The following is a 20,713-nucleotide window of genomic DNA, read 5'->3' as shown; positions in this document are numbered from 1 at the left end:
TTAGTTTGGATTACATTTTTCATCTTTGGCATGCAAAGGATTTTTAGTTGATGCAATATCTTCTAACAAAATTAGGCAAATTAAACTCCTGTTGTTTCCATGGTTTGACAGATTACATGATTTCCCCAGCTAATTCTCAGATTCCTGAGAATCTCGCACTTGGAGTGACTCTACCGTTGCAGCATACCCTTCTAAATACCAAACCAGAGTCCTCCTCCCCTTCCCCCAAGGACTCCTCCAGTTCTGTGCTTAAACCCAGCCCACTGGTGAAGTTAAAGAAGGAAGGCAACAGATGGCAACCTGATTCATACTGCTTTTATAGGGAATTAAGCCAATTTATTTGGGGGGTCAATTTCAGTTCAGTTCAGCAATGAATGAAGTTGTTTAAATCCATTTTTGGTTCAGGTCTATAATCATCTGCAGTAATCCCAAGTTCTTCACATGGGAAAAATACTTGCGGGGGGGGGGGGGGGTTAATGTTTGTTCCAGTTTGAGAGAACTATGTAACACAGAATCAAGTTGCACCTGTCTTATTAGGCCTTCTGTGCTAAAAGAGGTAGCATATGGGCAGGACAGGGAGGCGATTAATAGTATACTTAATACTAAAATAATCAGCCTAGACTGTATCCATAATAAGCAGTGTTATAAAATCTACTCTTTGGATTTGCTTTTAATATTTCCAGTCCACATCACAGCACACTTTGAAATATCATATCACATAGTATTGGCCAAATTATTAGAATATAGTTTGAAACATTTTGCCTCTTTTAGAGGAACATGCATTTTATAGGTAAAACATTTATGGTCTCTGTTTGAAAATTATTTCTGATTAGACTGTATTCTGTCAGTATCTTGAGGTGCTAAAACTCAGTGAGCAGTTTTCTGGAAAAATGTTATTGAAAACCTAGGCTCAGCATAGGGAATGTAGTCAACGTATAGTAATAGCGGTGTATGGTGACAGATGGTAGCTACACTTGTGGGGAGCACAGCATAATGTATAAACTTGTCAAATCACTGTGTTGCACACCTGAAACTAATATAACATTGTGTATCAACTATACTTCAATTAAAAAAAAATCTAGGCTCAGAATAGTCACAGGACCATTTTTCAATTGCTTCAGGTAATCTAATGGATATGTTCTGATAGGAAACATTTTTTGTTTCATTGCTTCCATAATAAATACACATATATTTACATGTAATACATAAAAATAACTAAATGAGATTTCACAACACAAAATGTTCAGCTTGTTCCAAAATATTTTTTTGTTAGTTGATTGTATGCAAACAAAAAGAATGACAGATGCCATCCGTATACAATTTATGAAGACACCTCTTGCTTCTGCATGTGTAAGGAGGACATCGGATTTGACAAGGTGCAAAGAGATGTCTTACAGATGGTACACACGAGGCCCATGAGGACAGGTCTTCCCAAACGAATGGAGCTGTGAAAGCAGTTGTCATGTGCACGTCCGTCACACCTGTTCTACAGAGAAATTCCCACTTGTAAATATGGTCTTCAAAATCAGAGCCCAAGGCTGGCTGAGCTTAGTTTAGTTTTTGAGTAGTTTGAGAGAGACTACAACTACTAAAATGGATTTCATATTTTTCTGTGACTCTTCTTTGAGTTATGCATTTCACTGACATTGTGTTTTTTAACGTTAAAGCTTAAGATTAAAATTCTTTTACTTGGTCCTCAAAGACATAGCCATAATTTATCTTATAACATTAAATTCATTGGCAATGTGCTTTGGAGGGAATAATTTGTGTTCTGCAAAAGGGCTTGGATATACAGAATTTCAATGGTTCAAATGATGTAATTTTCTATAATATTTAGCCTGCCATTTTTAGTTTGGTATTTGTATAATAGGAGATTTCGAAGAAAAAGCTAAAGAGAGGCTAATTTGCTTGGTTAGTGCTTCTGTTCTTTTGTTCTTTTAGAATCTAAAATTAACCAACATCTGCAGTGTCAACAAGGACTCCATATGGCATTCAAGTTTGTACTTTTCCTAAATAATGCATTTGAGGCAATATAATCTGAGAGGAATTCTGAGGTGATAATGAGTAGAATTGTATATACCACTTTACGGTTTCAAAGTGATTTAACAACTAGGACCTTGTTTGGTCCTCACAATGATGTTAAGAGGCAAGGAGATGAGGTGTTTCTTATTTTTGTTGAACAGATGAGGAGATCGAGGTCCAAAGTATTGAGGAGAAATGGCCGTAATCACAAACCTGGTGAGTGGCAGCATGAGAAGGAAACCCAAGCCATCTGGTATCTAATCCAGTGCCCTCTCTACCATATTACTAGGACCACATTATTGACACCCCATGTTAAAATAGCACATTTCCAAAATAATAGACCTCATAACTCTGTAGGAAAATAAAAAGAACTTAATACTAGAAAGTAAATAACAAACATGCGTATTTGGTTTTCCAGAGTTTAATGGATTTTGTTTGTTCAGTTAACAGATGATTTCCACAGAAGTTCTTGTACTTACTCTTGTGATTTCTTATTTTACCTACAAAAAAAAAAGAGTTTCTGCCAAAATGCTTTTTCCTTGCAAAATCATACCTCATAAATCTTTGTCATATCTAGAAAATCTAAAAACTTCTCCTATAAGAGGTGTTGCAGCTGAGAGTGTTTTCTTCACAGTAATACATTATAATTTAAGTCTACCTGAGTTTTGAAACATTTCATTTCATCTCAAACTTCTGTAAATTTCTGCAGCGTAGCAATCATTCAGAATTTCTGGGATAAGAAAAAAAAGTAGGTTGAAGTAAAAGAATGTATTAGAAACATAGCTTGTGACTGATACACAGGCATAAATTTAGCAGGAACCCATTTTTGAAAGTGTAAATAATGTTGTTGCCAATCCATATTTTATAGAAATTTCTAGCTATGTAATATTACCATTTCTACTTAAAAATGCAGAGAAATTCAGTTGCTTCCACTTCTTGAAAGTTTGAGGCTTAAAAATTATGAATGCCGGCATTCTTGAAGAGGAACACTGTGAGTTTGTAATATCGAAAAGGTACTGGCGTTCTTTTACATTGACAGGCAGATATATTTCCAACAAGTGGAAACACAGGCCTACACTGGCATAAGGAGAAGCCAGCAAGAATTTTAATCAGGATTTGGCTCAGTCTGCGCTGGTTCTGACTTCACAAAAGTGCATCTTTAGGAAGCACCTTCCACCAAGTGGAAAGCTGGCAAGACACAGCATTAGAGGTTGCTGACACCAAAGCAAGCAAAGCTCACTGAAAACTTAAAATTTTTCCTCCCCGTTAGTTGTTTGGATATGTCTCAAAGAACTACAAACAAAAAAGCAATATTTAAAATTGATATTGTCCAGAACTCTAATATCCTACCTACTCTGTGTCCAGGATTAGTGGAAATACACCAAACATTTTTGAAAAGGTCATCTAACCTAAGTAGAAGAATATTGTCTTTCCATGCATGAGCATACTTGGACATGGGAGCTGTGAAAACGAGATACAGGGAGAAAAGGACAAGGGAAACACTATGCAATGTACTTTGCTGGGAACGAGTAATTGGGAGGATTGGGGGGAGTTAAGGAATTTGGGTAGGAAAGCCCTAGAGATGGGAGGGTTAAATCATTGGAGTTGGCAATAACTCCATCTGGCTAGATAGGGGAGTCTAGAGGGAGGGGCCCAAGGGTGCTAGAAGACCGTACTTGTGATGGTAGTGCTCAGAGTTAATCTGACTGCGGAGAAATGGCATTGCAGAGGCAGGGAGAGAAGGCAACAGCATGAGGAAGGGAAGTGCCCGAGGGACCATGAGAAACCCAACTGCAGTTCTTTTTGTTTATTCAGTCAGATCCAGTTTTTCCTACTTCCTCATCTCCACACCTCTGCCCCTCCCCACCCCCACCCCTGCAAGAAAAATCCGTGTTCACTGGCCCAAGTTTCTTTAACTTAGTCCTCCTTCATCCCTTGAATGATTTGTGGAGCCTGGGGCTGGTAATCATTATTTAGCAGTGACTTCAGCATTAATCAATTAGAACTGGAATGATATAACTTTGTTCCCACTCAGCCCACTCACAACCACAACCTTTTTGTGCTACAGAGAAGTAACGTGGTCCCTTGGCTATCTTGCTGCTGATTAATGGACTGTTGGAAGGGCCAGTACAACTCCCACAATAGTCTAATGCTTTCCTGCCAGATTGGCTTAAAAAAAAAAAAAAAAAGGCAGCTGATCATGTCAAACCACGTTAGCCAATACCTGTATTGTCTGTCTGAATTATAAAGCACAACAGTACATCTCGTTCTCTGCAATTCATTATTAGAAGAAAGAACATGAGGAAGTATTAGACCATGCCTGTATCATATGAGATAGCTGGACAATCTTGCTCACTCCCACACTGCCCACTGGAACATGTCATCTGCACACTGATACAGTGATGATGACTCTTAAAATTACATACAATAGCACTCTCTCCTCTCCTCCTTGCCTGGATGCAGCTGAACAGTGACTCTCAGAGACGGTGGGAGGATATGGCCTTGCCAGCTGATGCCAAGGACCCAAGATTTAAGTACATAAAAATAACTCATTAACCTGCCCCTCCCAAGTCACCCGCTCCACATACATCATTGCCCTAAGAAGAATCAGGTTCCCTAAGGTCATCCTAAGGGTGTCTGTGGAACTTTTGACTTCCTCCCTCCACAGACACCCTTACGCTGGTCTTTTGAGGCCTGCGCACTCCCAGGAAACAAAAGCAAATTTCTCCTGTGTGAAAACATCAAGAGCCAGAAAGAATGGAACACTGCATGATTTATCTCTGAATCCCTCATCCTGCTGGATAATGCCCCAGGGTGGAGTTATTCTTGCTGTCACAAATAATTCAACCCTGAGTGGATCAACATGTTTAAAAGAAGTTTCCAAATATGTCTAAGACTCTAGGTGCAGAAACTCAAAGTGCCAATTAGCAAGGGCAATTTCAAATAGAAGAGAAATTGGAAATTAGAAAAGCAAAGAGGCATGGGCTACAGCAGAAGGAGCCAGCTCTGTCGGTAACTGGTTGTAGGCTGTCAGTCATGATGCCCATGTCTCGGTTTCCTTGACTCCAAAATAGACACTAAGATGAAAGGAATTTGGTGAGAGAAACTTTTGAGAGATGTTGATTTATGTTCTGTCTCTGTATTTTTCCTTTTCTCTCCCTCCCATTATGGCTGGCTTACATGCCTTTACCTCAGGAGAGACTTGGGGGTTGGACTTATAAGCTTTAGTTCCAGATAAACCCATGAGGAGAGTAGGGTTTGAGGAAAGTTGTATTTTCCAGACTAAAAAGATCTGTTCTCCCAGAAGCAGCAAGGATGTTGCCCTATGTGAGGGGCAGTCCCCTCACTATGTATCCCTCGGGGAGGCTGTGTCTTTGCCGAAGAGCCCTCCTTTTCTAGAAATGCATTTTGGGACTTACCCATGTGGGGGTAAGGGCCACCAGATATTCTTGCTTCTAAAGATGCCTGGTCCCTGCCAGAGCCCTCAGTGTGTGCGTGAAAGATACTTCTCACTGACCTGAGGTGGATTTCCTGTCTGCCCTACAGCACAGATGCACCAAGTTTAAATTGAATTATCATACTCTCAAGACTCTAGGGAATCATCAGTGGTAAGGTGACCATTAGTTTATTATCTATTAAAGCTAAGTACTAACAACTCTTCTACACTATAGGGAATCCACTTTCTTGGGGCTGAATTCATGGAGGGTTTACTTTTGCCAGCCCTGCTTATCATTCCCTTTTCCACACCAGCCCCTTCTGGTCTCCATGTTTTCTCATTTGGGGTGCTTGAGAATGGCTGGCAGCACCTTGAAAAACAGCATGTGCCTCCTCCCAGATCCCTGCATGTTTTCTTTAAAGCTGGAAAGGAGTGTCTTTCATCCCCAAGTATACATATCTGACGTCTGTGTTGCCCTGAGGAGCAGCTCCAAGTAACACCACGTAGCTAGAAGACCAGGTCTTCAGTAGGATTCTCTGGGGGCTATGTGCCTTTTTGAAATTGCTAACAAAACAAACAAAACAGAACAAAATAAACATTGAAAGATCTTTTATGCAATTGTCTTTGTTGTTACTACTGCTGTTTGGTGAAAAGTACATTTATTGCTTCAGGACTGTGCCATAATTAGAAAGGGGCAAAATATTAGTGCAAGTGAAAACCTTCCAGAACAAGCTGCCAGCTTTTGGGATCTCTGAAAGCACTTATTGGACATGATCTCATGTGTGTTTTTCTTGGTAGCAGCCATAAATTGCCATGTTCTTTCTGCTATGGCTTGCTTTTCTCTTTAAATATTTTAGGAGGAGAAAATGTATTTTCTGTTTGTTTTGTTATGATGATAACGATGGTTTGTAATTTAGAGAGTCTATATTCTTGATTCAGTCAAAATAATCTTTGGGTCTCTTCATATTTCATGCCTAATAGTCTTTCTCAGAACTTGGAAAACAAAGTAAAATGGTACCCCAAATGTTCCCTTTCCTCTTATCTTTGTAAATCCTCTCATATCTCCAAGGAATCAACATTCTCGGAGGGTGAGGGGAGGAAGCCTCCCTCTAAGTTAAGACCTCCTAAATCTGAATTACCTATGTTGTTCAAAGAACTAAGTATTCTGAAAATTCTAGAAACCATAACTCAAATATTCTTCTCCCAATAGAAACTACTAAAAGTAGTCATGTGGTCTATCTCTAAAAGTAGAATTTATTCGTTCTTTCTTAATTAAATAAGAAATAAAAGGAAGTCATGCACCAGCTTTCAGAGCAATGACTATAAAATAAGAAATGTAGTTCCAGCCAAGAAAGAAAAGAAAAGGATGTTGCAATATAGGAGCAATATGAGGTCTTACTCAAGTGGATTCTTATGCTTCAACCAAAAGCTGGAAGAGTTAACAAAAGCTCTAAATAAAGAAAGGTAGAAGAATGCAGACAGTGGAGAAAAGCAGAGGGGTACAGAAAATAACAAGTGTATAAAGTAATAAATTGGAGTCTGGGATGATTCTTAACTAAATTACTTGCAAATTGCAGTTTCAAAATAAAATACGAAGCTGAAAAAATTCATTTCCAGAACAGATAACAAAAATCAATGTGTAACAAAAGCCATTTTGCACGAAGAGCCTTCAGAGACAAGGTCAGCTCCCTGGAGAGAAGCTGAGACGAAGCAAAGTGGCACAGTGGTGTGCATTCGCTAAAAACCATCGTGGCATGACTCTGTCCACCCTATGTGACAGACAGTGCTCTCAAAGGCAACTGTCTTGCCTCATGTGGTCCACTTCCAAAGGGAGATGGGGCTTAGTCAACCGTATTAGTTACTTATTGTCGTGTAACTAATATCTCAAAACTTAGAACTCAAAACAACAACATTGTTATCTCACAGGTTCTTTCTGTGAGGGATCCAGCTGCACGCAGCTTAGCTGGGTTCTCCTGCTAAGGGTCTCTGTCTTTGACAAGACTACAATCAAAGCGTCCACCAGCAGGGCTGAAGATCCGTCTCCCAGCTCACTCAGTGCTGTGGGAGTGAGGACCTCGGCTCCTCACTGTATATTAGCCAAATACTGTCAGTTTGGTGCCTTGTGCCACGTGAGCCTCTCCACAGCTCCCAACACATTGCAGTTGGCTTCCCTCAGAGCCAGTGCGTGACAGAATGCCAAGAGAATGTACAAGATGGAAGTTAATCTTTCGTAATCTAATCTTAGTACTGACTTTTGCAGTATTTTATTTATTAGAATCAAGTCACTAAGACTAGTTCACACTCAAGGGCAGGGGATTAAATAAGGGTGTGCGGGGCGCCTGGGTGGCTTAGTCGGTTAAGCATCTATCTCTTGACTTCGGCTCAGGTTATGATCTCATGGTTCTTGAGTTCAATACCCACGTAGGGCTCCACAGTGCAGAGCATGGTTGGGATTCTCTCTGCCTGTCTCACTGCCCCTCCCCCATGCTCTCTCACTCACTCTCTCTCAAAATAAATAAGTAAACTTAAAAAACTAAGGGCGTGAAACCAAGACGTAGTATCATTGGGAGCCATCTTAAGAGCTGCCACGTACTTCAACTTATTTTATTCTTCCCTGAATTTTATAGCATAGAAATAATAGGCTGTCATCTTCAAGACCAAAAATACTTTCTTTGGAGAAAAATGCTCCAGAAATCTTTATTTCCATTGTCTCTTTTATTGACCAGCAAATGGCTTTATTTGTTTACATCACTTATATGGCAATGAGTAGCCCAGATCATCTTAGCCAACAGGCAAACTGTTTGAATAAATGAAGGAAATATTCTTTCACACATTTCATTGGGATGTAAGCACTATGAGGGCAGAGATGTTATCTGTCTTGTTCTCTATTGTATTCCCAGTGTGTACCATAGAGCTTAACAAATAGTTGTTAAATGAAAGGCTTAAACTTACTGGATTGTTATGATATGCCAGCCACTTGATTTCACTCCTTTAGAAATTGAGCATTAGAAATACTTGCATTTCAGGGCACCTGGATGGCTCAGTTGGCTTAGCATCTAACTCTTGATTTCAGCTCAGGTCATGTTTTCAAGGTGGTGAGATCAAGCCCTGTATCAGGCTCTGTATCAGCAGGGAGCCTGCTTAAGATTCTCTTTCTCTCTCTCTGCCCCTACCCCGTTCATGCTCTTTCTTTCTCTCTCTTTCTAAAAAAAAAAAAAAAAAAAGAAATACTTGCATTTGTACCCAAGAGTGGAGGGAAGAGATTTTTATCACTTGGGATTTCCAAAAGCAGCCCCCATTGGTGACCATCTTTGTTAACAATTCAGAGAGTCTACTGAAAAAAAAGGCCAATTCCATTTTCTCCTGAAGGGAGAGTGTGGCCTTTTCTCCTTTAACACATCTTCCTTTCTGTGGCCTATTACTCATTGTTTGAGAGGAGTGTGAAGGACCACAATGAAAAAAACTTAAACTAGGTTTTAAAAAATCATGAAAATAAAATATACACATCATTTTAAAAAGTATAAAAGCATATAAAATGGTGAGTAAATTCTCACCCTTTGATTCCATCTCCAGTCCCACCTCAACTTCAAAGGTAAGGCATTTAACTATTTCTTAGATATGATTACAAGTATTTTCAATGCAAATATAGTGTGTGTGTGTGTGTGTGTGTGTGTGTGTGTGTGTGTGTGTGTTTATACATATGGTTTCATCATAATATTGTTCTACACCTTCCCTTTTTTTCATTTAATGATATGTCTGGGAACCCACACAGACCTATCTTAATTTTTATTGGCTACATAATATTCCACTGTAGGGATGTGCCATAATTTATGCAATTAGTCCCCACCTATAGATACTCATTTCCACCACCACCACACCAATGTTTTAGCTATTAAAAACAGTGCTGCAGTGGACACATCTATATAGATATCTTTGCATATTTTGGTGAGTTTATCTTAAATTTTTTTCTTAGTGTTTATTTTTGAGACAGAGAGAGACAGAGTATGAGCAGGGGAGGGGCAGAGAGTGAGGGAGACACAGAATCCGAAGCAGGCTCCAGGCTCTGAGCTGTCAGCACAGAGCTGGACGTGGGGCTCAAACCCACGAGCCGAAGTCAGAAACAACCGACTGAGCCACACAGGAGCCCCATTTGGTGAGGTTATCTTAAAGACAAACCCCTAACAGTGGAATTACTAGGCCAAAGAATGTGTGCATTTAATTTTTTGAAAGCCTTTTTAATTATAAAATAAAATACAAATACAGAAAACCAAACCAAACAGTTGCAGAGCTTAATGGATTGTTATAAGACAAGCACCCTTTTAACCATCACCCAGATCAAGAAACAGACTGTCAGCCATGTCGTAAGCCCTCCATGTGCTCTATGATCACAACTGCCTCCCCCTCTGAAACTAATCACAGTACTGACCTCTGTAGAAGTCACTTTCTTCTATTTTTTTAAATGACTTTACCACCCAAGAGGCATCCATAAACCTGAGAGTTTAGTTTTGTCTATTTGAAAAAAAAATCTGATCTTTTATACCTCTTTAAACTTACAGTTTTCCCCTCCAAACTTTTCTTTTCCATTCAATTTCTCTGTTGAACAACTCAGGGCATTTGACCAGTGGAGTTTCCTACAGCCTGGATGTTGCCAACTATGTACTCTTGAGGCAGTTCAGCGTGTTCCTCTGTCCTCCAATTTCCTGCAAACTGATGGCTGCATTTGGAGGCTTGATGAGGCTCAGGTTTGATTCCTTTGGCAAGATGATGAGTGGTACATCAGGAGCTACATAATGTCTAGTTGCCTCTCTTTGTGACTTCAGCAATTACTGATGTTCAGTGCTTAGAACCATGCATTTATTATGGGCTGCAGAATATTCTAACTATGTTCTTTCTTTTTCACTTATTAGTTGGAATATTTCTGTAAGACACTTCCTCTCATCTATGAGTTGTTTAAACCTAATGGTACCATTCAGATAGGAGGGCAAAGTAAATGCTTAATTCTTTGCTTTACTTACCAGTTTCCAAGATAAGGAATGTTCTCTACCATCACCCTGCAAAGGTGACTTTTTATTTTACTCATCATGAACTCATGTATTCATACATGTATTCAGCATATCTTATGAGTTTCAAGTCATTGCAATCATTATCTTTTCTGCAGATCAATTTGTCCCATCTTTGGCCTCTTCCATTGGTACTTGAATCTCTTTGACATGACCCTAGTTAGTGATCTGATAGTTTCCTTGCTATCTGATATGACAAGATACTCCAGCCTCACTCTGTATGTCTCATGCCCCAGACCTGAAATCTGCCACTTCTCCAATAGGCCCTGGGTTTTTATTCAAATTTAAAGTAGGAAGTGGTATTTCAAAATGACAGTCTAGGCACAAACTGTTTCTAAGACTTTTCAATGGACAGAGCTGGGAAATAGCTGTATGTTTGTAAAGAGAAAATACTTCATGAGTTCATTTAAATACTTCCAACATGAATTTAGTACCGTAGGTTTTTATAACTACGACAGGTTCAGAACAATAGTACTAGTGCTACCACCACAAATATGATTTTGCTAAAAGTTACATTTAAAAAAAAAAGTCAATATTTATTTTTATTTATTTATTTATTTTTCAGAGTAAGCTCTACTCTCAAGGTGGGGTTCAAATTCATGACCCTGAGATCAAGAGCCACATGCTCCACCCACTGAGCCAGTCAGGTGCCCCAAAAGTTACATTTCTTTCATTTGCTCTCTGCATTTGCCTCTATTGGTCAGAAGTAATTTTTACTATATCCACATTGTCAGAGGATAGCCATTGCACACAGGAATCACTCTCATTTACCCCTCACTTAATCCTGATGCTTCAAGTAGCTCTGTGTTTAACACTCACCATTATTTTTGGTATTGATGTGTCTCTAGTCACTCTGGAGCTTGTTTTCTAGGAGATACACAGGAAGTGTTCACAGGAACTGTATCTCCTGAGTCCTTACATGTTGACAAAACTTTGTGTCCTTTGTGCCCGAAAGTCAGTTTTTCTAGATGTAAAATTATCAGCTTATGTTTCATTATGAATCTTAAATGTATTTGTTACTCCATTTTCTTTGGACGTAAGTATTGTTGAAACATTTGATGTTAACCTAATTGTCTTTAAAAAAATAAAAACAAAAAATAATTCACTGCCTTTTAAAAACTATATGCCCAAAGGAATTTTTCTCTTTCTTTAAAATTCAGTAATTTTATTAGACTATGTCTTGGTTCATCATTCTGAATCAATATTCTCAGGGACACAGTATGCTTTTCTATATGTAGTTCTCTCTCTCTCTCTCTCTCTCTCTCTCTCTTTCTCTCCCCCCCCCCCACCCCTATGGACTTCCTATGGGTATTTGCTTTAAATAAATAAATATAGATATAGATATAGATATAGATAGATAGATAGATAGATAATTTAATATATATTTAATGTTTATTTATATTTAATATATTATAGTTATTTAATACATAATTAAATATATATTAATTTATTTCAAGGAAGTTTCTTAAAGATTTTTAAAAGAAATATTTGTTCTTGTTTCTTGCCTTGGGCCTCTTCTTCAGGAACTCCCATTATTGTTTGTTGGGTCTTCTTTGCCCACTGTCACTACTGGTCACTATCTCTTGAACCTTTTTACTTCTTCCTTCATTTCATATAGATTTGAAAGATTTTCCCCTCATTTTTACCTTACACTTAGTTTAAGGAATTATTTGTTATATTCCTTCGCTAGTGTGTTCCTTCCTTATAATTTCATTTTTACTTCTGAAATAATTTTTTCTTTTATTTCTTAAAAAAATTTTTTTAACATTTATTCAGTTTTGAGAGAGACAGAGAGACAGAGCATGAGTGGGTGAGAGACAGAGAGAGAGGGAGACACAGAATCCAAAGTAGGCCCCAGGCTCTGAACTCTCAGCACAGAGCCCAACACAGGGCTCAAACTCCCAAACCATGAGATCATGACCTGAGCTGAAGTCAGCTGCTTAACTGACTGAGCCACCTGGGCACCCTTTTTTCTTTTATTTCTAATTCTCTTCTGAGTTCTGTCTCCTCATTTCTGATTTTTTCCTAATTTTGATTTATGTTATCCCTTCATGTATAACTTTCCTGATATCTTTCACTTCATTTTGAAATGATAGGTTACTTGTTCTGATCCTGTTTAAGGACTTGCCTTTCTGAAGTGACTTCATTGTTTGTAGAAATATCATTCTGCCCCTTAGTTTCTTTTTTCTCACAATGTTTGTATGAAATTTGAACTTCATTCTTTTCTGTTGCTCATTTCTATGTAAAATTAGATTTCCTAACCTTTTAGAAAGAGGCATGGTTTAGTTCAAAGGCATGACTGAGAAGTTAGGAAAGCTGACTTCATGGAAGTCCCTTTTGTTTTTGTGAAGTGTTCAAAAACAAGGTGGCTGGCTTTCTGGGATTTCCTGGCTGTGTTCTTCTCTCCATTTTTATCTGAAATTTCTCTTCCTTTGTCTTTCTTGTCCTAGTCCAGCTCAATTTTGGTTCTGCTCCCAAAAGTTCCTCCTCCATGGAGGCATCTTGAAAAGATGCCCTGGCTGGTCTAAAGAGTTCATAGGGTTTACACAACTTCAGCCTCTTCAGTCCTTCTTACTGAAGGCTCCATGCAGTCACCAACTATAGAGCACAAAATTCTCCTAGATTTAGCTGTTTTTATCACATTGACCTACCATGCTTTCCAGTGAATACCTGTTGGCCATTTTTGAGCTTCCCTGGATACACAGTGCCTTCCCTTTGCTTCTTCTTGCACAGAACCATCTGTGCAAGATGCTGATAATGTGCCGGTCTTGCGGCTACCTGCTTCTGCTTGTGTTTTGAAGTTCATGGGGATACTTTGTCACTTAGCTTTACTGCAAACATTTTCGAGGGGTTTTGGATTTTCTGTGGAGTTATTCTGTTTTTGTGAAGGGACCTGGAGAGAGTCAAAGCTATGCTGCTACCTGCTCCATCTTCCCAAAATTTCTTCCCCACTTGAAAATGTGGTTGGTGTTACCAAATTACCTGAAGGGCGATGTACTTCCTGTGGACATCTGCTTTAAATTAACGCACTTCCCATTTCTAATCAGCAGAAGGAAAACAGTGAACATTCTGGGAGGAGACCGTACGTCCTAAGCATTTTCATTCTGAGCCATAAGTCTGCAAATGGTGTCAGAGAACTTTGTAAATAAGAGCTGGTGGGATCTTAAATTCTGCAGAATATTTATAGAACGCATGTGGGCCACTCTGAGATGATCGGTGCCCCTGGAGGACGAACTGCCTTTCAGTGGCCCAGTCAGGAGGAAGGTGCATATGCCACAGCATCTTTGGAGCAGAAACTTAAGATCATTGTAGGATCAAGCTTGAATATAAATATGTTGGAGGAATTCATTTGGGCATTTCTCAAGCCACAGATCACATGTCTGTGTTTTTTCAGGTCTCTTCAAAAATTAAGTCAGCTGGGAAGGACAGTTGGTTTGTATTATATTCCCCTATTCCAACAGGCTTCTCATTAACAACAGGCAGCTTCTGACAGGGACTTTTAGTTATGTTCTAAAAACACTAGCTTTTTTGGACCTCATATTTAGTTTATGTCTATACTGTAAAAATGAGTCCAAGGCCCCTAAAATTAGCAATGGGCATGGTATTGTCTAGTCAGCTAGTGCAGATATTTAAGGTGGAAAAAGAAAACATTCTGTGTTTGACTTATCTTTCCAGACTGATGTGTGGATGTGTTCCTAGCCATTGGCTAATTCCGTATTTTAGAATATTAGACTTGGCCATCTTCTTCCTTGTACTTGGGTTGACATTTGTCCCTGTGAATTTTGTGTTCACTCCCAATTCAGTGAAATATGAGGCCACCTGCTTAGTGTCCGGATCGTGTAAAGGCATCTCCATGCAGCCCAACTGGCACTGAACCTGCCACTAGCAAATTCAAGATGAAAACCCAGTAGAGGCTTTCTCTGGGGAGTTTCAAGGCCAGTGATGGTTCTCTAAACTAGACAAAATGTGTTTAGAGTGGACAACAGTTTGGTGAAAGATTGAAGAAACCCTGGCGCACCTGTACTACTGATTCTCATTTACTTTTTTGTCAAAGCTTTTCCTGAGTGATTGGGTACACTGCTGCCTTCTTTCAAGATAAACTACAGAAACACTTAAAAGCATCTACTTCTAGAACTAATTAATGTATTTAAATGTGTGTTGCCATCATATTCATATGAATTTAAATGTGTATTGCTATCATATTCATATGAATTCTACTGACTGCTAGACCACAGGCTATCCGGAAGGTCCCAAAGGGAATATTACCCCTGAAAACTTGAAACCTATACACTCCATCCATTTCTCATCAATCCACCACATGATTTCCATTCATCCATCAAAAACACTCACAGAGTTAACTAAACTTCCACCAGATGTCTGCATTAAGAAATATAACCAACAGGATAGTACAGTATTTCTCATGTAGTTATTAGAGTAAAGCCTCATCAGTTATTTACTATCCATTTCCTACACACAAGGTGCCATGCTAAATCATACCCAACCTTATGGGGTCTAGTTTTAAAGCAGTCAACTATGTAAATGCAACTTTTACAATTGACATATGTTAAGTAAGAAACGTCAAAAATTGTATTTTTAAGTTCCATGCACAGAAGGTATGGTTAATTGCTAAAATTTATTTGGCTTATGAGACCTATTTTCTCCTCACTGCACTGGCCACACGTTAGACAGAGAATGAGAAGTCTTTTCTTTTTGTTGTGTTTTTTAACATAGACTCTGTGAAAAAAAAGATGAGAAAGAACCCCTACAGTGCAGAAGAGAAAATGGAGTTTAGTGAGGGAGTAGAAATGCATTAAAGAGAAAATGGAAGTGTATGGGGAATTAGGAGAGGGTTTGTTGTTTGGTATTATTCAGGAGACAGGAGGGATATGTTGTTTTTTGTTTTGCTTTGCTTGTTTATTTGCTTTGAACACACAGATGAATGCTTAAGTGTAGATAGAAAACCAAAATCAGAGAAGAGATTGCAGCAGCAGACAAGGAGTTTTAAAGGAACATTCTAGACAAGTGTTTGCTGCAGTAGAGCTATTTTGTTCATTTGTTTTTGCAGTAGGGAAGTTCATACAGCGAGGAAATGTCTGGATAGAAAACATGGATTGATGACAAATGGTTGTGTGACTTAACTGGCTTGTTTATTATTAAAGAAGTAGGTAGGCATCAACCTGGATATATATAGAACAGAGTAGCCTACAGCTCACCTGCTTATTGCCTACTCTTGGAAACCATACACATCGATACAAACATGAAGAACTAGAAAAGGTCCAGAGGACTAGTGAGCTACTGCATGGGATAAAGACTGAACAGGAACATTATTAAATTATTGAAAGTATGAAGTTCATATACTGTATAATCAGGAATGACTCACCAGATGATCCAGTGCTAAAACTAAAGGAGAGAAGAAGCCCTTGAACTTTGAGAGATGTAATTTTAGAACATGTAAGAGAAATTGTACTTTACTCTTGGAGTTATAAATTGGTCACACAAAGAAGTGATACAGACATGGACAAAATAAATGCAATAGAAATTTAGGTAACTGCATGGAGAAAGAGCTCATCATGGGTTTTTTAAAGGGAGCTTGAGCTGTTTAGGATATGGCTATAATTTTGTAAAGATGATATCCTGCAGATTAGTTTTATCTTTCCACGAAAACATCTCTTGACTTGTCTATCAGAGTAGTCTTCTGAATGAATGATACTCGGTCTTACCAGCTGGGACATCCAGTACTTAGCACAGTGCCTGGTAGGAAGTAGGCTGTTGGTCTTTGATTTGTTGAATCTCTTTTATACCTCAAAGAAGTATGGGCCTCAGAAACTGATGTTGTTGACCTAATATCTGGATGTTTAATTTGGATAAGGAAGTCATTTGAGCAGTGCAGATAATGATTTATTATTAATAAATAAACGGAATTAATTGCTATTAGTAATGGGATGTTAATGCACAGGATGAAAGACTGGGTTCCATTGTGGTTTCTACTATTGCCCAAGGATTGGTCCAGTCCCCTAGATAAGTGAAATGACACAGATTAACAAGGTTAGACGAAGACAAACAGCTGCCTTAATAGCAATCTGGTATTGCTTCAAACCCATATTCTTTAAATACGTGCTTCATATTTAGTTAAAGGCAGCCTGACAACCACAGGTGAAAGAGGATAGGATCAGTCTCTTTTCCATTGGCTTGAATAATTTAGTTCTGACCCAAACTTGTACCCTGTGCTCAGCAGAAGAGCTCTGCTGTTAACCCCACCCCAAACCCCTTTGATGGCAGGTGAGTGAACTTCTGTTGTTCTTTGAGCAGCCCCCTTGGGGGCCTCAGCAGCGCCTTGGAAATTTCCCACCCCAAACAGCTTCCTGAGGTGTTCTGAGTAAGCATAAGTGTCTCTATTTTATTACATTTCAGTATACAGATTGGGCTTCCATTTCATTTATAGAATGATGCCTGGAGTCCTACCCTTAATTCAGCTCTTCAGATAAAAGAAAGGGTGAGAAACAAAGTCTAGTAAATTTAAGATTTTTACTTAAGTTATTTACAGTAGCCATAGATGGTTACTGGATTGGCATCCCATGAGGGTAGAGATTTTGTGTTATTTTTGCACCCTCATCATCTAGCCCTGCATGGACAGACAGAATGTTTTTAGTCAGTGCTGATGGAGATAGCACAGGGATGATTGACAGACAACAATGCTGGATCACTCTCTCATCCTCCACTTCATGTGGTCCACGGAGGCACCCTAAAGACCGCCGTACTTTATTCTCAAATTGACTTAAGGTGATAACCAGTTCAAGCTGATGAAAGGAGGAGGCATCTTTGGGAGAGGGCTACTCATTTTATGCTAGAAACAGCATAGGAAGTTGAGTTTTTCAAGCCCAACCATTTAAACTGTTCTGTTCTTTCTGAACAGCTCAATGCGCATTGTGTTAGATTGAGCCGTATGAAATAGCCTGTTTTCAACCTTTTTTGACCTATAGAGAAGCTCACCACAGTGGAAACAGTGTTACTTTCAGCATGACCTCGTAGACAGAACATGAGGATCAGATTCTGAGTTTTGAATTCAAGTCCCAATACTGTGAAACCTTAGAGAATCCACTTAACCTCCCCGTGTCTCACTTACTCATTCAGTAAATACTGAGTGCTACTATAGGCAAGAAACTGTGGGGATCAGAGTTTCTGCCTCCTCTGGGCCCACAGTTGACTTGGGGAGATAAAATTCACTTGCAAAAAATTATAATCCAGAGCAGTATATGATAGCATCGAAATTGCATTTTTTAAATTAACTGCATCCCATCAAGAGAAATTATTTCCTGCTGCAATAATCAGGAGGACAATGGAGAATAGAGGACAGTTGAGCTTGGGTTTAAAGGATGCTTAAGTTTTGTTACACAGAGGATTGGGGGAGGGCATTTCAAGCAAGTGACATGGCAGGAGCAAAGGTGCAGAGGCAGAAAACACGATGCTGTTTTGGTGTGGCTGGACAGATGGTTTGTGTGGGCGGGCTGTGGGAGAGAAGACTAGAAACCTGTTTCTTCCATGGCACGTGGTAGGAACTTTTTCGTTTTCATTGCTACACTGAATAAGTAAATTAAGGAAGATTGGTAGAAAGAAACCCCAGAGTGAAAAGCGGGAGACCAGACATCGGCTTTGTCACCAATTCTCTGAACTCCTTTAAGCGACTCACAATGGGGCTGTGTTGTCCTCAGCTGTGGAATGAAGGTAATTGGACTATGTGGCCCTGAGGGTTACAAGGGTGAAATGAACAATCAGAAAGAAAACTCTTGGAAGAGTAAAACTGCTTTTCCCCCTAACGGGAGTCATTACAGATTAAAGTAAATTTAGATACTCCTGGTAACAAATGTGTGTACTTTCTACCTAGAGTACTTTTCAGGATAATCTCATTTCTCATTTACAATTGAAAGAAGCTGTGTGAGTGGGGGAGCAGGGAGCTCAGCCTGTGATCATTCAGGTCAGCTAACAATACAATAAAGTCTCCTGGATGGAGGCATGGACGGAGGGGATGTGGAAATAGCTGCTCCATATCAAACGAGAAGCCCATCGTTGCACCTGGAATGAAGCCAGGGAAGCAAGCCTCCTGGAAGTAGGAGACTGGATGGAAGATTCTTTGAGCCCAGGAATCTCATCAGATTGCAAAAAGCCTCCTGGTGTCCTTCCAGTTCTACACCATGCCCTTGCTCCAGCAGCTCATGACCCGTGCACAGGTTGCTGATGCAGAACAGGAAGAAGTGCTCTTTGCCAGTGACTCACCTGGAGCCAATCTACTTTGGCGGCCAGCCACCAGGGCAGGATGGGTGTGCCTCCATCACAGCTTCTTGGATGAGCCTTGCTATTTTCAGCCAACTTTCCTCAGCTCTTAGGTTCCAGGATGGACTCTCTACCAGGTCAGAGTCTAAGAACAGCCACACATTTCCCAAATAAGATTTGGTTTGACAGATTCTTCACTGACTCAAATCAGGTCAGACACCCGTGGAGACATCCCCTCTGCAGATCCCAGGGAGTGTGGCTTCTTTTGATGTTTACACTCTGTGGATATGAGAAGGTTACTGGCGGACAGACCCATCCATGTGGCACTGCCACCAAAGCCACAAAGGAGTAGCAGTCTTCTGGGGAGTTTTTCTTGGCACTCCTGGCCAAAGTCATTGCCATCTGTCAGGTCAGTGATGAGATGAGCTCATTTCCACCAGTGCGGTGAGTTATCCTAGAAAATCTAGACCAAACCCCTATGAAGTAGAGCCTTAGGGGCTCCAGTTTTCATCATGGAGTATTTCCACAGGCATCTTCTTCCTAAGCAAACACTGGAGCCACCATCTCAAGTAACGCTCACAGGCGGTTCCAGGAAAGGAAGTGAGGACTTGGTGGCCAAGACTTTGGGGCTGGGCAGAGAGGCACTGCACTGATTGCTTCTGTTCCCCAGGGAAGCTGAGTTGGGGCCAGTATCAGGTGCCTCTGATTGGGAGAATCCTGGGCTCTCTCATTCAGCTTGAGCCATGCCACAGAGAAGGTCCAAACATAGTGGGAAAGAAGCGTGCAGAAGAGCAATGTGGCCAGTTGCCAGGTATGGACAAGATGAGAACAATTAACATCGCTCCATGTAGAGAATTAGAGCAACACTTCTCTGGACCCTTTGAGAAACTTTCTCTTTCAAATTCGAGTGAGCAAGAAACATACAGTCCAGGAAAGTTCTCCACCATGCCAGTCTCCTGATCTGGGAAATGATATCAAAATACCTCCATGTAAATCTGGAGGTAAAAATGCCTGCCATTTTTGTGTGTGCCTGTCACTCGTATCAGTATTGTTTCCGAAGGATTAGCTGGTGCATGTGACGTGTCTCCACTATCATGAGGTGGAGGAGTTTCAGAAGAGTATTGTTTATGGCATTTGGAAGTCTGTCAAAGTCCCAGTACCATAAACGAAGTTAAAGTTTAGACCTTAGGTTCAACTCCAAGAAGACAAGCACAGAGCCCGATGGTGAGCTATTAACAGGACTGGCATTTCACAGAAGAGCTGCCTTAAGCGAGATCAACCTTAACTAATTACACCTTGGCATACAGTGGGGTGTTGCTTGGCAGCCCAGAAAAGTTCTGTCAAGACAGGCAAGGGTCTGAGCTTCAAGGTTGTGTATTTGCATGCTGAGCCATCCAGGAGGACAAGGGTCAAATGAGGTCTCGGAGTTATGGGAGTAGCCATACTCTCACCTGAGGACCTGGCAAGGGTGAGCTATTAGGAACGTGTATGGGTATGTCACCACAAGTCTGCATATAGATTTATGGTTTTGATTACTCATGGCTTATTTTTATATAATGACTTATATTTATAGTAGATATTTATGTCCTAAATGTCATTATTCTCTCCCAACATAGACTAGGCTGAAAATTTTAGAAAACCTGTTTTTACCATCATAGGTAGTTCACAGAGTTGGGACATATATATCGAAGATGTTTCCACTCCTCAAACAAAGAGGCTTTGGGGGAGTCATCAGATGTGTAATATTTTCATTCTCTGATACCTACCTTCTGAAAGTGTGTCCAGAATAGTTTCACTAAAGCGTAGTTCCAAAAGCAGTGGAATGGACTTTGGAATGCTTGGGGATCTGTGCCTGGGCTTCCTCTATGTGTGACTATTGCATCAGAAAGGTTTTCTTTCCTTTCTCTTAATTTTTTTGAGTATTCTC

The 20,713-nt window shown here is 39.9% G+C and overlaps 1 protein-coding gene across 1 annotated transcript in view; it reads left to right on the top strand.

The window, feature by feature from the left end:
* Positions 1-20,713, top strand: part of PIGF (phosphatidylinositol glycan anchor biosynthesis class F) — a 106,580-nt gene that overhangs the window by 9,396 nt on the left and 76,471 nt on the right. Inside the window, exon 2 of the mRNA XM_019827147.3 lies at positions 2,184-2,238. Coding sequence (XP_019682706.1) covers positions 2,218-2,238 — 21 coding nt within the window. The 5' untranslated portion in view covers positions 2,184-2,217. The remainder of the gene's footprint in view (positions 1-2,183; positions 2,239-20,713) is intronic.

Source organism: Felis catus, chromosome A3 (genome assembly GCF_018350175.1).
Source record: "Felis catus isolate Fca126 chromosome A3, F.catus_Fca126_mat1.0, whole genome shotgun sequence".
Taxonomy (NCBI): domain Eukaryota; kingdom Metazoa; phylum Chordata; class Mammalia; order Carnivora; family Felidae; genus Felis; species Felis catus.
The sequence above is the reverse complement of the archived record's forward strand: the minus strand, read 5'-3'. Positions and strand labels throughout refer to the sequence as shown.